Source organism: Polypterus senegalus, chromosome 6 (genome assembly GCF_016835505.1).
Source record: "Polypterus senegalus isolate Bchr_013 chromosome 6, ASM1683550v1, whole genome shotgun sequence".
Taxonomy (NCBI): Eukaryota; Metazoa; Chordata; class Cladistia; order Polypteriformes; family Polypteridae; genus Polypterus; species Polypterus senegalus.
In genome coordinates this window covers 118,576,634-118,593,780 of record NC_053159.1, presented here as the reverse complement: position 1 = coordinate 118,593,780, position 17,147 = coordinate 118,576,634, and the positions used below count along the sequence as shown (strand labels likewise).

The window sequence follows — 17,147 nt, the reverse complement described above, 5'->3', positions numbered from 1 at the left end:
CGATGACTTGTCATACAATGCATCATCTTCTTGACAGGACAGCAAGTACCCTTGGAATCAACGGGTGAGCTTTGCCAAGGACATTGCTGCTGGCATGGTGAGATTTTTTCCTATGAAATGTGTACACAGGCCAGTGCCCCAACTAAAAGCACACTTTATTCATTATTTGGTTTTGCCTTTTGATACAAAATAGCAATACTGTATTAAAAAGATGCACTTTTTCAGCCTTATGTTGTGCTGCCATCTTGTGGCGTGGTACACTCTTAGCAAAGCCATTTTGTATTTTGTTGCCCCCTGCTGTTTTCTGCTCATTGAACTCAGAATTCTGCTTGAAATAACATACAATCTGGTAGATAACATTTTTATTTGTCCCTTTTATATAACACAGGCAAATGACTGTATTGTTATTTTTTTGGCTTCACCTTCTCTCTATGACCTCTTCAGTAATACTATTAATGTTTTTGGCATTTGGTTTGCTTTTTACATATTTCCTTTAGAACTGCTGAGGCAGTTCACACAAATGATCTCAGTGAATAAAGCTTTACATAAGTTCTTATGTACAAGTCTGATCAACATGCAGCATGTTGCCACTCTTCAATCTCTATAGTGTCGTCTTTCTTTATCACAAGATTTCTGTTTGAGATGGAAGGTTGTGAACAAGACCAGTAGTGAAGTTCCATTTGTTTCTCTCATTAATATTATTACCACTGCACTTGTTACTTTGAACATATTGCATTAAATTCACTCATTTGCAAAAAAGTGAAGGTCTTCTCTGAGAAATGGTATTTTATAAAATAAAGTTAAATTAACTTTCACAGACAAGTTCTGGAATTAACTATGTGGACTAGTAACTAAGTGCGATGTTATTTTCTCAGACATATTTGCATTCAATGAACATTATCCACCGGGACCTGAACTCACACAACTGCCTTGTCCGTGAGGTAAGTACTAGTTTTAGTCAGTCTTTATTTGATACGGTTCCTTTCATAGAGCACACCATTATAAAGTGCACAACAATAAAGTTTAATCTATACCAGTGGCGTAATGTCTCTATAACTGCTAGCATATGACGATATTTTAATAGGTGTCACTTTTGCATTCCTTGTTTATGTATCCTTTCTTAATTATATTGATTTATAATATTAACTGCCATCTGTATGATAAGAGACAGACATATTCTTGATGTGAGGTTGGTATGTAGGTCCATGTATTGATTGTCATTTACTGACATTTGTTTTAATGTGGGGTCTTAGTTATTAAACTTTCCTCTGTTTAGGTACAAGCTGAGACCCTTATCTAACCAGTCGAAGTTCACTGACGTAAAGCTTTTAGCTTAATACTATGAATAGCAATAGGTGTCTATCCAGTTCTCCAAATAAAGGCTGGTATTTTCACTTATATTGTAGAATAAGAGTGTTGTTGTAGCTGATTTTGGACTTGCCCGCCTTATGGTCGATGACAAGAAACAAGCAGACAAACTATCCACTAACAAACTTCCAGCACTGAAGAACAGAGATCGCAAGAAACGTTACACAGTGGTGGGGAATCCATACTGGATGGCTCCTGAAATGATCCATGGTAAGGAGTAAAGAGAGAAGGTGGGGAAAGATACAAATAAAGAAAGCTTGATTTACTACAAGGATTCTTGGACTGCATTGCTTATATGTTTTCATTCTAACCAGATTGGAACATTCCATTTAATTACATATTCTGCTCTTTGTGCCTTTAAAAAAATATATTCTGTGATACTTTAAAGCACAAGCAAACATAAGGAAATATTGACAGTATCCTTTAGGTACTGGGAAATACTACATCCAATTATTTATTCATATACAAAACTCACTTATTCTTTTCACACTATAGGGATAAAAAAAAATCAAAGTTTCATCAAGCTTGTATTTTATTTTTATAGGTAGGTTGTTGAAAGCTGAGGAATAAAAAAAACTACTTTAAGATAACATGATTAATTTTCTCCCTTTGTGTATTTCTAGCTACAAATACTGTGTGTGTGTGTGTGTGTGTGTGTGTGTGTGTGTGTGTGTATAAACAGTATGTAGAGTGTGTGTGTTGCACACTATACTTTTTCTTGGTGTGTATTTGTCTTTTCTTGGATCATTGTTACTGTTCTGAGGAGAAATGCAAGTATAAATTTAATTGTACTATGTACAATATATGCTATGTACAATAGGCTGTAAAGTAAGGAAGGATTGGAAAATATTCCTTGAAAGCAGATGTTGGTGTTTAAAGTATTAAATTTTGATTACATGTCTCTATATTAAATGACATTGAAAGCTACAGTTGTACTGAATATCATATTCAAATTAGTATTCGGCCAGATAATGAGGTATTAATTGTTAAATTTGAGTAGTTAAACATATTTTTAAAATGCTATAATGACCCAGGGGTGCGAAAGAAGGAGGAATGCAATTAGCCTCTTTACACCGATTGCTGGTGAGTGGCCTTTAAAATCACCTTTTGCTATTTCAAAACTGCTTCCAATCTGAGGTAACACCTGCTCCCACAGGCCTTGTACCTTTAGCAAGGAGGCATGTTTGTGGTGCACTCTAAAGGCCCGTTTATACTGTGCCACAGACACAGTCACTCACAGAGGATGTGCACACTGGTCTGTTTACATTACAACTGTAAATGTGCAACACTGCATGGCTGCAGAATCTCCCAAAAGTTTTTTCTTTGCCTTTACATATCGACCTCACAGATATTTCCATTTCTGCTTACCACATCTGTTAAATCCCACCACCAATTAACTCCGGGAGTATATACTAGGTATAGAAAAGAATCACCCCCTTTGAAATATTCTCATTTTTTTTGCTTTACAGCCTTAAATGGAAACACACAAACCAATATTTTTTCCAGCTTTACTTACTCAATGCAATCTGTAACATCCAAGTGAAAGATATCACAGCTAAAGTTCAAAATAATTTTAAAAAATCAAAACCAAGAATTACTGAGATTAATAAAGGATCACCCCCCTCCTAAACAATATTTGTAAACTCAATCAGGTATAAGAGACCACCATTTCCATTGTAGACCATGGTTACTGGCTTCCACCTGTCATCAATTGTAATCAGTGTGATTAGTGAAGCATAAAAACAGCTGTTCCTGGAGCATTCCGTTGCTTGGTAGTGCAACTGACAGCAAACGACTGACTATGGATGGTAAGCCACTTTCAAAAGATCTCAGGGATGGAGTAATGGACAGACATAAGGCAGGAGATAGATACGAAAAAATCTCAAAGGCTTTATCAATCCCAAGGAGCACAGTAAAGTCCACTGCAGCTACAGTCACTTCAGTACACAGGTACTTTGTGAGCAAGCCCATGTCGATCAAACAGAGGAAGCTCTGCAGTTTACTTGTGACATTACGCTGTAGGAAGATAAGTAAATAAATATAGGTAAATACCATTTGATCTGGCTTTTATATAAGTAACATAAATGGTTTTCATATAAAGACATAATCACAAAACAGAATTCAGCGCGATACCTTGGCAAGCTCTGTAAAATGTGCTGTTTCGTGGAAAGAAAGGTATGGGGCAGACTGACTGGCCTTTACGTCTGGTGCAGCTACGTTGTTCTTTTATGTGAGTGGACGTTTCTTGCAGGGAGGGCTTCTGTTCTCTTTCTCTGATGTAGAACCCTCGTCTTCATCTGAGTTCACCTCTGTAATAGCACATCTTTATTTGAAAACAGCAGTGTCAGACTGGGGCAAGCGTGAACGTGACTGAAAGAATAAAACTGAAAAAAAAAAAAAAAAAAAAAGCTAACCTTTACAAGTACCATAAATTTACACTGGCTGTTACAGACTCAAATCAATTGTATGTTTTCATTTTATAATAGTAGGAATAAGAGCAGCTCACTACTCAAAATGGAGGCGTGTGGGTTTGAACCGGCGACCTTTTCATTACCAGTCAATAGTTCTTACTGCTGATCCACCAAAGCGGTCGTGCAGTTATATTCTTGAATAAAAGCACTATAGTTCTGTTATACTTGCCCCTTTTGTGAAAGTGTTTACTTGATATTTGGACTTCAGGCTTCACACATTATATACTTCATGTCTACATTTTGTCAATTATTACTAAAACTTGAAAAATGTTTCTGTTTTAATGATGTTTACATAGATTTTTGTACACAGAACACACATGAAATGCATGTATTCCGAATAACGATATATTATTTACCCTATAAAACTCCCGGCAATTGACACGCAGGTAAACAGACTTGAGCTGAAAGAACTTTCTGCGTTGGTGGGGGAGATGGGATAGCAGGCTGCTTGCTGCTTGTGTTGATTGAGACATCTACAACACAAAAGAAGCTGATGGAGAGGTGCGAACGGATTTTAGGTGGGCTGGGATTACGAGTTTTTTCATAGGCTTTGGTAATGCTGTTGTTAAACCATCTTAAACGAAAGCATCCCATAGAAATGAGAAAATTAAAATGTTAATGTCAGAGCTTGAAGGACAGTGGGAGCAGTGAGCTTCATAGTACGTGTTCCTCAAAAAAAACAACTGTTTTTTGACATAGTAAAAAGAATTGCATGGGAAATTGGCAGCACTGAAGCTTCAAAGGTTCATGAAGTAATAGCTCAGTTGATATTAACAAGATGGGTAAAGCCTATTTCAATAGTTGAAAATGTGAGTTTTGGATATTTAATTGCTGTTCTTGAGCCACATCACGAGGCATTATCTCATAAATTCTACATATGTATGAAAATGTCTGTGAAAAGTTTAAAACTTGTTTGCATGATGCAAAGGACATCTCAGTGCTGCACATGGTCCTTTATGAGCTAAACTGTGCTCCATTGTGAAAATGTGATTGGTGGACATACTGCTAAAATATTTGCACATCCCATTTCTGCAATGACATAATGATAGCGAATACAGTGACGATGCATAAAATATAGAGGAGGCTATGTGAGATGCAAACCAAGAAAATGCAGGCTGCATTGCAAACACTCTTCAGTTTTATGTTTGTGATTCCCTGTTCATTCAGAATTCTGCCAACAATCTCATAAACATTCTGTAAAAGTAAAATCCACAAATGCTAGGGCTTGACTAGTTCAAAAACAAAAAGAACACAACCCTCCTAAACATGAACTAATGCAAGATGTCACAGTATGGAATTCTTCATATAGCATGCTTGAAAGAAAAGCATGTGATTATTCTCTTTTATAAATGAGAAAAGCACAGGTAAGAATTTAACTTCCTTTACCAGGGCTCTAGAGTGCGACCTAATTTCTCAATGGTGCGACTAAAAAAAATCAAAGGTTGCACCGGTGCGACCAGCCGTTCGAGGGGGAAAAAAAACGAAACTCCGTGACTCTTAAAGTCTCCCTGTTGTTCAACAACAGACACACATTAGGCCCATATCGTGGTCTAAACCAATCAGAGATAGTGAAGGCGGATCCGCCCCGATTGGCCGTGGTCCAGATATTCCTGTACGTGTGTGTACGTTTGAAAATGCATGTGATGCAGTCAGACAGAGAGAGGTGAGTAGCCCATCAGGTAAACAGTGGATGTAGCCGTGGATTATGAGAGAAGATGAAAAGAACGATTGACAGCTTTTTCGTTAAGAATGTTAAGTTAGGGCCTGATCCGTCCGAAAATCATAACCAATGCTCTGACACGGAGCCATCAACCTCCCAAGTTATAGCAAGCCCTGGTCCGGAGACGGCATTAGATAATGAGCCACATACGATCGAGTCCGAGCCCACTGAAATTAAAAGGGGTAAAGTGTATACATTTCGAAAAGAGTGGCTTGACCAGTTTCCCTGGCTAAGGTACAGTAAAGCCGATAATATAATGCACTGTATTTACTGTAAAGAGTGTGGGAAGACCATGGCGGCAGTAGTGCATTTGTGACTGGTTCTAATACATTTAGAATTGAAACGCTGAAAAAGCACAATGCATCTATAAAACACATTACATGCCGCAATAAATGCACTGCTCAAGTGTCCCCTCTTCCCGCTGCCTTTCCGCGGCAGGCAGCAGCAAACAGATCATCAGACGAGGCTGAGATGATAATTAAGTTTAACATTGCCTACAATATTGCAAAAGAAGAACTTCCCTTCACTAAATTCAAGTCCGAAATAATTTGTATGAAGAAAAATGGCTTGAACGTAAACCCGACGTACAGCAATGATGTCGCGTGCGCCCAATTTATAGGAGTCATCGCAGATACATTGAAAAAAAAGACGTCTGTGCAAATTGCGAACAGCGCGTACATGGCATTCCTGATCGACGGAGACACCGATATCGCCACAAAGGAATGCGTCATTGTGTACGGTCGTATCTTGCCGAGAGGAGAAGATCGGTGAATATACTTATTGGACACATTGAGGTCGAGCATGCTCATGCCCAAGTCTGGAAGATTTTAATGCTAGAGAGAGTGTAGCCAGCTGGTTTAGTCAAGGCCAAAGATCAAGAAGGCCAAACTACAGGAGTTGGCCACCCGAGGGGCATGTGACTGCAATGGAGGATAGTCCATAAGACAATGAGCCATGAGATGTTCAGTTTGAAGCCCTTAAAACACTTAATTTAGATTTTCTTTTTAGTTAATTTATCTTGAGATTTTTTAAGTTTAAATTTCAGCTCAGTAAAGCACTTTAAGCACCAACACTTTTTCAGTAAGTTACCTTTCTTGTAGAATTGTGCTTGCCTTCAAATAAAGAACTTTATGTTGACCAGATTGTTAGTTAATCATTTACAAGTCAATATTGCCTATATGGACAGCGATTTTAAAAAAAAAAAAAAAAACAAATAAATAAATAAAGTGAACTTATAAAACTTTGGTGTTAAATGTGATGCGGTTGAAAATTTGGGTGCACCTAACTTTTGTGCTGGTGCACCTAAGAAAAAAAGTTAGGCGCCCCAGTGCAACCAGTGCAAAAAGTTAGTCTAGAGCCCTGTTTACTCCAACTCGGTGGCATTTAATGCAAATCCTTTTAACTGTTTTACAATCACATGAAGAATGTAAGGCCCTCACTTAGCATTTGAACAACCAGTTGCCCAGTACAAGTTGTGATGGAGTAAAACAAATGGTTCAGGAACATTTGAAGTCTGTCCACGAAAGATTCCGGGATGTCAAAGCAAATCCACTCTGCATTGTTCCAGTTAGACCTGACCCACATTTTAAAGTAAAATGTTTCATTTCAGAAATCACATTAGCTGAAGCAACAATGAAAAAAGTGAATATGTGACAACAGAACCTCTTGCAAAAAAATCTAAAAACCAATGCAGGACTTTGAATATTGTTACTCAAATGGCAACAATGATCAATCTACAGTATATTTCAGAGAGCTGTTTACAGTGTGACAGTGATTTTTTAGTCTTATTTAATCTTAATGTGCTATTTGTATTCAAGCAAATAGTAAAAACCTGGTATTAGGTACAGCCCTAATGAAAACATTATCATGATATTAGCTACATGGAAAATGAAACAACATATTTTTTCTTTGCATATTCTGTGTGGTATGTGTACTACATAATGTATGCAGTAATTCCCTGTATGTAGGATGAGAAGAGCAGAAATAATCTGTAGATAATGGATATCTGTCATAGTATAGTGATTGTTTGGTGGAAAGGCAGATTATATGGCTTGGAACTAACGCTCATTGTGCTACTTAAGTATATAAAGACAGTGTACAGCATTGAAGAACTTACAATATCTGTATTCTATGCAAATACTGTGTCAAATGGAAGTTTACTGTGCACACTGCAGTATTTACATCACTTTGTTTTGCAGGTCAGAGCTATGATGAAAAAGTGGATGTATTTTCCTTTGGTATCGTCTTGTGTGAGGTGAGTGCAGTTAAGCAAAACACAATTCATGTTCTCAGAGTTGTTGCCAACGTAGTATGCCCTGCATTTATTCCCATATCCAGAGTTTGAAGGACTGATTTTACCTCTTTTCTGTCTTTCAAGACAAGCCTACTGCAAAATATTTGAAAATTTGTGTTCCTCAGCTAACTTCTCTGATGGTCATCCTTTTAATGATTTATTATAAATCTATTTGTTTTTTCAGATTATTGGCCGTGTGAATGCTGATCCTGATTACCTGCCCAGGACTATGGACTTTGGACTGAATGTGAAGGGTTTCTTGGATCGCTACTGTCCTTCAGATTGCCCAGTCTCATTCTTTCCAATTACTGTTCTGTGTTGTGATCTTGATCCAGAGAAACGGTAAGTAATTAAACAGGCCAATTATGTGAGCTAAATAATATATAAATAAGCATTAAAAAGTGAGAACTGATAATTTGAGAACATACATGCTATACTAATCTATACCGTATTTGTGCCATTGAGGGCAGCATCACTAAACTAGTCTGTCAAGTGTAACAATCAGAAAAGTAGCAAAGGCCAATAGGAAAGATGCAAAATTCCAAAGTTAGCCAAATAATTCGATTTTAGCCTCCCTTGTGGGGACAAATTAATAAGAAAAATGTAATGAAACAACTTTTAGAAAAGTATATGGAAACTATGCAGTAAATTTTCAATCAAAAACAGTAAGCCACATTAGAGAGTTAGTGACTGAACTAAGAAATGCATTTGGAGCCTGTGCAAGTTTTGCTTATTTGATTCAGAGGCATATACAAGGTGAGAACCAGAATCCAGGATTCTCATTTTAAAAATGTTGAAGTGTCATACTACAAAACACATTAAACTGCATGTTTGTCATGTGAACGATGGCTTATGTTGTAATAAATCAGTACACATCAATTCATTTTATTATCTTTTGCAGACCCTCTTTTGCAAAGCTGGAACAATGGCTTGAAAACCTGAAGCTGCACCTGGAAATTCGTCTCCCTCTAAAGTCTGAGCTTGAGCAGATCAACCAGGCTTTCTGGGAGAGTCACACACGGTCAGAGAATGGCCTCCCTACACACACTGAGCAGCCAGAATAATATGGAGTACGGAACTACCATGGCTTCATGGAATTTCATATCTAACTGGGCAATGCTATACAGGCTGTTTGGCATTAGTTTAGGTAAAGAAACACAGACCTCTGGTCTCCTTCAGAACAGTGCACTGCAGAAAGTCTTCACAAAATTGTTGTTTACTGCCTATTTGATGTTAGTGTAAACTTGTCAATTTGTTACATGTATTACAGTAATAGGATCATTGCTGTTAGAATTCATCATGTGAAGGAAAGTAGTGGGTTATTTAACCAATAACGTGGGCAGCTTTTGACTACACTTCTGCTTTCAGATTGTTTTATTTGTGCTTAGTTTTATCAAAACACAAAGTACAATCTGTAACTGAGACGTGCATGACCGAATATAGTTGAGTCACTTACCTGATGGTTACCTGAGATGTTCATATCTATGTTCTTTGCAGCCTGTGGCCAGTATAAGCTTATGTGTGTTTTTCTTTTCAATTTTCAAGTATTTTTTAATTGCATAATACTGAAGCTTTTTTTGGATACGACTCCATATTTATGATTTTAGTGGCTGGTTTACTGTAAATAATTTGCTATCATGTAAATTATTTGAAAATATGTACAGAAATATTTTATATATATATATAGGCTGCATATCTGTATTTTTTTTAAAGCAAAGTGTCATTTCTCCCCATACTTAAACCTCCACCTTTAGCCACAAAGAAACATCAGATTCTATAACTTTATAGCATCCAAAATAGATCTATCTTTAGGTCACTTTATGCAGTACTCAGTTGCCTATGGGCTCCAATACACATAAAACTTATTATTTTATCCTGTTTGGAAGCACTTTCCCCAGCATGTATCGTACTTTTGTGCATTTAACACATTAAAAACTCAGAATGTCTGTCAGAACATCTGGGGATTTATTTTCATATGCGTCCATAGTGAGTTTCAGATATTTTTTTTTTTTTAATAATAAGTTTGTTTAGCTAAATTATTGTTTTTACTTAGTCATGTGACATATGTATGATGAAAATGTGAATGGATACAACAGACTTGATAAACAAACGATATTCTACTGTCAGGGCATTTTGTGTTATTTTATAGTTTGCAACCGTTCTTCTGGTTCCATTGTTGTTTATTATGCTACTGTTACTAGCACTCCATGCATGATAAGGACTACATTACATTACATATTCAACAATAGCAAGCTATTTTTGAAGAGTTTCTAAAAATTGTTAGTGAAGTTTCTGCTGGCAAAAGCACTAGAAAATGTCTCCATATCAATGATATACTTGCAAAACACAAGTTTTACACAATAATACAACCAGTAGGTTACTGTTGAAAACGGGTACAGAATGGCTCATCTCCAAATTAGGTGGTATAGTGTAAACATGCAGTATTGTTTGTTCCATATGGTATTCGCCTAGTCTAAGACACAAAAATATATATTTTTTTATTTCATAATGAGCATCTTATTTTTTTAGGCAGACAATAAACAAAGGTGGTGATGTTCATGTTTCATTCAGACTTTCATCAACATTAATCCAAAAATTCTGTGATTCACAAGTACAGTAAACACTGTGAATTGCTTCAAAATGTGCATATACTGGTAACTCTCCATGTTAGCAGTTCCTTTTAAAATGTTTTGGCTGACACTGTGAGAATGAGAAAAGTCACCAGCAGGCACAAATAATCGAGAGTTATTGAAACAGAGTAGCATGTTCAGTCTTGCCCTTTTTTGTTGTTGTAAAGGCATACATACGTTCAACCATTTTCAGGAGTTTTCTTTGTGCCAAGTATGTTCTTGCTGCATCCCGATACATATTACTGATGTGCATACAAAGACATGTGACGTTCTAGTACTGAAAAGCTTGCCTTCCTTTTTCTGCTGCTTGCATGCAAGATACACTACTAGTGCCTATTAAGACAACATGTGTGTAATACATAATTTTCCAGCACATTTACACCAGACTGCTATCATACTACTTTCATTACTGGTGCCTCACTGACATTCCTAACCTGTACCATAATATAGTATATAACCACATATGTATGAAGTTTACAAATGCACAGATGTATTTGACTTAAGGATGTTGTCTTTCCAAGGCATACCTGTTCTGTAACTTACCTTATTACTTTTGTGGTGGTCTCCACACTGTCCTTCTATGGTTAAAATGTGTATATAATTGAGGCTGTACCACCTCTTGAGTTTCATTTCGTCTTATTAATGTGTTTCCAATAAGGTAACCATTTTTTTTCCCTATCTGCTGCCTCAATACTAAAGGTTTACTAACCTAGGTTTTAAAAACTAACAAATGTTGCAAATAAAATTAGTCTTACCTGAACAATTACAAATGCTAAAACATATAAGAAAATAGGAATAGCAAGTCATAAAATATTGATTTATAGTAATAATGATAATAGCTTTATTTATATAACACTTTATCATACATTTACATGCAACTCAAGGTGCTGTCTATAGATTAATCAATAAAACAAAGATATACCACATTTATCTGGATTATTATCATTAATTAATATTATGATAATCTATATATATAATTCACTGAGGGCATGCAAGACACTGAGCGCAAGCAAGACAGTGAGCGCAAGCAAGACAGAGCCCCGCCCGCCAACTCTAACCCTCCTAATGTGTCATGGGATACGCATGACAGAGCCACGCACGCCAACTGTAACCGTCCTCCCAAGTCCAGCGTCGCTCTCAAGGCACGCAATAACTTGCCAAACACAGCCTCAGTTGCTTTCGTCTGTGCAAAAGTCCACATGCACCTCTGAGCCACGTTGACTTTTCACCGCACGCAAGACAGAGCCACAATCGCCAACTCACAGAGCCCTGCCTGCCAACTCTAACTAAGGGCACGCAAGACAGAGAGCCCCGCCCACCAACTCTAAGACCATGGGATACACACGCATTTAGTGTATAAATGGATATAAATAATTGCATGTAAACGATTTGCCAAAATCTGTTGTATGTAAACGATACTGTTTAATGTTATTGTTTTTTCATCAGAAAACCCGGTTTCCACGTCTACCTGATTAGTTTAAATGGCACTTTTACCACTCGCAATAGGGCGGACGCGCTGACTTATCATGTCGACTGGGCAACACAGTGAATGCGGCGTCTATCTATATATGTCTATGTTTTCTGTAGCCTGCTACAGGAAGGTACTCTCTCGACCGTTGGCATTGGTTTCGCTCCTTGCTATTTTCGTTATACTGCGACGGTGGTTTCCTAAGCCTTTGTTATACTGAATTCCTTTCTCACTGTTTTCCGTTCCTATTCTTACACCACCGTATGCTATGACGGGCTTCGGCTAGTTTCTAATAAATGTTAAATATACTAAATATACTAAATACAAAATCAACCAGGTATTGTTAAGCAAAATTCAACCACTAAAGTGCAAAACAAACCTTCACTCTTATCAGAAAAGAGGTTTTCTAATTAAAATATTTATACATTAAGGCAGACAATAGAACAATCAGATCTAATTAATATATATAAAAATAAATATATACAGTAATATCTACATTTTACCAAGATATGTACATGGCAACCCAATGAAACATAGTTGGTTTGAATATCCAAAAACCTAAAGCAGAGAGCATTTCTGTTTAACTGTACGGCCTGTCTTAATCTAGTGGACTTTTCCCTGCTCTTGTATTCTGGCGAGTGATGTGCTTGCATCTCTGAATTCCTTTTCACACACTTCCTTGTGTATCTGTTGACACATTTTGTTGAATGGAAACCCACCTCTCTTACATGTTTGATTTAAAGATAATATAATGGCTTACTTAAGTAGTTCAAAGTTAAAATGTGTTTATTATTAAAAAAAAAAAACAACTACATTTAAAAATTTTCTCAGAATAAAATTACAGTGGCAGATTTGAAACTTGAGTGCATATAACAAAATGGAACCAGAAGTTAGGAAGCATTTCTGTATTTTTGCTAAACTATTGTGTTTGACTCCAGTTATGGTGTTTTCTGTTCACTCAAGTTGCACATTTTTTATAGGTTATCCTCTCAAAATCAAGCAATCCATGTCATAGTACATTACTCAGGGGCTTTTATTTTCTAAAATTGTATCTGAAAAAAAAATGTGAATTTCACTAGAAATGCATATGTAATCTTATATTTAGAGGCAAGTAGTTTCCTGTAAGAAAGAAAACATTCAGTTTGATTAGCCTATAGCCAATTTGCCCTTTATTTGTACTGTCCTGATCGACATCTGCCCAAAAACACTGAGGTAGATAGCAGCCTGTGTAGAGTTTGACTGTACAGCACACTCACACTGTTCAAACACAAAATACCGTAATGCAGGACAAAAACGTAAGAGTAGGCCTGCTTCACTAGAAACAGAATGAACCTATAGCTGTTATGTCTGGTCAGCATGACCCGAGTGTGACTTGTGTGCACACCATACTTTGTCAGTATAGTCTCTTTTCACGATTGCAGTTTGCTTTTTAAACAAAACCTAAAGATGGAATGAAATAAAGGAAATATTTGTATTACCTAACTGAAGGTGAAGGGCAAGGGATTCCCACAAAAACAATATTTACTAATCCACACTCCAGTATGCTTTCCACTTAAGATTCTTCAAATATGAATTTGCAAACTTGATAGTTACAATTGTTTGCCTTTAATTTTTAAATTTTCAGTCTTTTTAAAAAAAGACTTACTTAGTTTAGCAACCCAGATTATTGTTCACTGATGACTAGAAATAATCTGTCATTTTGTTTCCTTTGGTACCACAGCTGCAACTTTTGGTGCATTCTAGTAAATTTTTCTTTCTGTCCTTATTTAAATGTGAGTTGATGTTTCAGGTGCAGAATTAAACATATTCAAAGCATGATAATTCACAGTTGAGACTTAAAGTGGTACGACTTTAAAGTTCTCTTTCTAATAAGAACTTTTTATTTTTTTTGCTTTAAAAACAGTTAGAAACGCCTTACTTCAGTTTTAACATAAGATGTAATGAAGTATAACTGGTGGAAAATTATATTTAAGATTTTATTTCTACTGTGTGACACAAATATATTCCATACTATATTCTGTACATAAATACACACAATAATGAAATCAGTAATATGCCATGCATTTCTTGCAGAATGAAGAAGTTTATTTGGTAGTTCTGATTACCATGTTGTTCTAGATTATACAACATAAACAAAAGTTTGAAGAAGCAGTGAGTTGAAACATCATGTCAGAAACAAAATACCATTCTTTATAATGTTGAAACCAATTCCTTTGTGGCTTGTCATAGCTTTAAAGTTTATTTTGCACAGCCTGTTTTTAAGTTCGGCTGGGTGAGGGATTTAGCAAGAAGCTGTGTCCTTGCTTATCATTTTATGAATGCAAATCACTAAATGAGCCTTTATAAAGATGAAAGAGCTCAGGGGAATCTTTCTTCTGTACAGTAAAATCATAAAAGTGTCTTGCAAAAGCCAGAATATTGCAAGCATACCAATTATTGAGGGCACGAAAGCTGCATGAGTGAAGAGGCTGCTTTCTCTATATATACCAGAAAAAAAACAGCTTTAAGACATGCTAACATAGCAAACTAGTAGCTTCAATCCCTGCTGTGCCATTTAATTGGCACCGTGAGCTGTTGCTTATTGACCTCCATTTGTCTGTCTGGTGTATTCTTAGCAGCCAACCAGATTGCATTTTTAAAGTGAGAACTAGGCTAAAGGTCTAGGTATACTTCAGGCAAGATGAACTTCAGGTGGTGTGGATGAAGCCAAACCCAGTATACATAGCCTAAGCCCTCTGATACCTTATATACGTACTCCTAGAGTGGTATCCCCCTAAGGTCCTGCTGCAGTCAAGAGTCTCATCTAATATTAAAAATCAGGATTTTGAGGCATTCCTAGATGTCAGCTTTAGAAGCTTATGTTTGAATTGATACGTGTCATAGGCTATATGTTAGGTTGACTATTGGATCCTGTTTGAGGTGCTGTGTATTTGTGTGTGAACATGCCCTGCTCTGGACTAGCATCCTTTTCAAGTGCAATTCATTCTTTTTTTACACTTTGCTGCCAGGACAGATTTTGCCTCCGTGCAACCCTATACTGGATTCTTTTTGGAAATGTGTGACCAGACAGAATTGACATTTAATATTGAAAGTAGTAGGCGGTGCTGCTGCCTCACAGATTTAGGGTCTTTGGTTGGTATCCCAGGCCAGAATTTAGTTTGTGTAAATATGAAAAGTTCTTCCTGTGCCTGTGTGAGGTTTCCACTCTTGCTCCTGGTACTGTAGTTTTCTAGTCACATCCCAAAAGACATAGAGGTTAGGTAAACTAACACATTTAAAATGGCCTTGTGTGAATGTGAATAAAGAGGTTCATTTGAGTAGGCCCTAAGATGGGCATGCACCCTTTCCTGGGCTATTTCCTTCGATGTGCCAAGATAGTCTTTTGCCTCCTCAACCCTAAATTGAATTAAATGGGTTTGAGAATAAAGGAATGTGAGAAGTCAGTTGCTTTGTATCTGCATTTAAATAAAAGATTGTCCTCATTTTTTTTTCTAACAGTAAAACTGGACCACATTGCACCAGAGCAGGAGATGCCAGTGCTGTGTCCATTTATTTATGGCAGGCTCATTCGTCTATGATGTGCACCGCATGCTACACAAAGCTTGTTTAATTTCTCCACTATAATATTTGTTTCATCCATGACAGCTGAACACTTTCTGTGTGTAAAGTATTCTTAGGCCTTTAGGGAGGAAGTAAAGATGTGGGGAGCAGATTATTATGAAAATACCACTGGATAAGAACAAAAAGCTTGGAAGAATGACACCTAGTGCAACTGATGCAGATAGAAAATGGCTTCCCCTGAGCTCACCTATACATGCAGACAGATTCTGTTAAAAAATAACAATTGTGCCTGTTCAGAATCAGTGGAATGCCATTTTGTAACATACTGTGTAGATAACACCAAAGGGGGAAATATTTTAGTGTGACATTTGAGGTCCTTGATCCTCAGAAGTTGTGATGGCACCTGTACATGTGACCTAGTCTTTTCTCATTCAGGTTGATGATCTTTGAATTCAACCGTGCCTTTGTGTTTGGCTGGCCCTGCCACCGTGTGGCCAGTCTGTCAGCTTTGTTTAATAGGAGCAATGCAAGCCTGTAAAGATTTTATACCATTGTTCAAATCTTGCCTTTTTATCTTTTATTGTCATATTATTTTGCATTTTATATATTTAACATCATAGTTATTACTTTTTCAGTTTTTTGGAAAGCTGTGAAAAACATTTGCACTTTAATTCAGGAAATAAACAGTGAAAGTGGAGGGAAGAATACCTGTATTTGGATAATGCTGGAATAAACAATTTCCCTCAAAAATAAAAAAAGTGTTACTCAATGCATGTGTGTGTGTTTTTTTTTGGGATTCCTAAGCATATGTGCCACAGATGTGTTCTGTAAAGGCCATGCCAGCAGCTTTCACATTTTATACCCTACCGTCTATAACAGGGGTCTTCAACTCCAGTCCTGGAGAGCTACTGTGGCTGCAGATTTTCATTCTAACCCTTTTCTTAATTAGTGACCACATTTTGCTGCTAGTTAACTCTTTGCCTTAATTTTAATTGATGCACAACTTAAGACTCGGGCCCCTTAATTATTTCTTTTTTCCTTAATTAGCAACCAAACAATATTAAGACACAAAATGAACCAACACATAAACAACAACCTGCGTCCATCACACAATAACTGATAACACAGAAAGGTGAAGGCCTCAGTAATGTTCATCTGCTCAGGTCCACAAAACATTTTGACAGCGCTCTTTAAAAAAGAAAATTGACAGTTTTGGAAATATCTGCCATGGCAGAATGAGCGCCATGGAATTAAATAACGGGTTTAATTAGCAACGAGAATTGGCTTCAAATTAATAAACTGAATGAAGTGAAGTTGGTTGGAGTTTGAGGCCCCAACTTAGTTGGTCAACTGTTGGCTCACTTCTTATCAAATTTATGTTTAAGTGCCGTTTAAGGCAAAAAGAATCAATTCAGCGGTCAGAGTCTCAAGAAAAGTCCATTAAAATAAAAGGAAATAGTTAATTAGCAGCAAAAACTGGTAACTAATTGAGAAAAGAGTTAAAATGAAAACTTGCAGCCATATTAGCTCTCCAGGAGTGGAGTTGGAGACCCCTGGTCTATAAGGTTCTGATCTGCCTACTCTCAAGTACTGAGTAACTGTGTCTCTGAGGCTGTGTCCCTGCACTCAACATCTG

At 36.8% G+C, this 17,147-nt stretch overlaps 1 protein-coding gene across 4 annotated transcripts in view; it reads left to right on the top strand.

The window, feature by feature from the left end:
- The window catches only part of limk1a (LIM domain kinase 1a), a 116,407-nt gene extending 104,942 nt beyond the window's left edge, over positions 1-11,465 (top strand). For all 4 annotated transcript variants that reach the window (XM_039756958.1, XM_039756957.1, XM_039756960.1 and 1 more), the window contains 6 exons: positions 38-97; positions 876-941; positions 1,407-1,578; positions 7,758-7,813; positions 8,037-8,194; positions 8,754-11,465. In XM_039756958.1, coding sequence (XP_039612892.1) covers positions 38-97; positions 876-941; positions 1,407-1,578; positions 7,758-7,813; positions 8,037-8,194; positions 8,754-8,916 — 675 coding nt within the window. In that variant the 3' untranslated portion in view covers positions 8,917-11,465. The remainder of the gene's footprint in view (positions 1-37; positions 98-875; positions 942-1,406; positions 1,579-7,757; positions 7,814-8,036; positions 8,195-8,753) is intronic.
- The last annotated feature ends 5,682 nt before the right edge of the window (positions 11,466-17,147 follow it).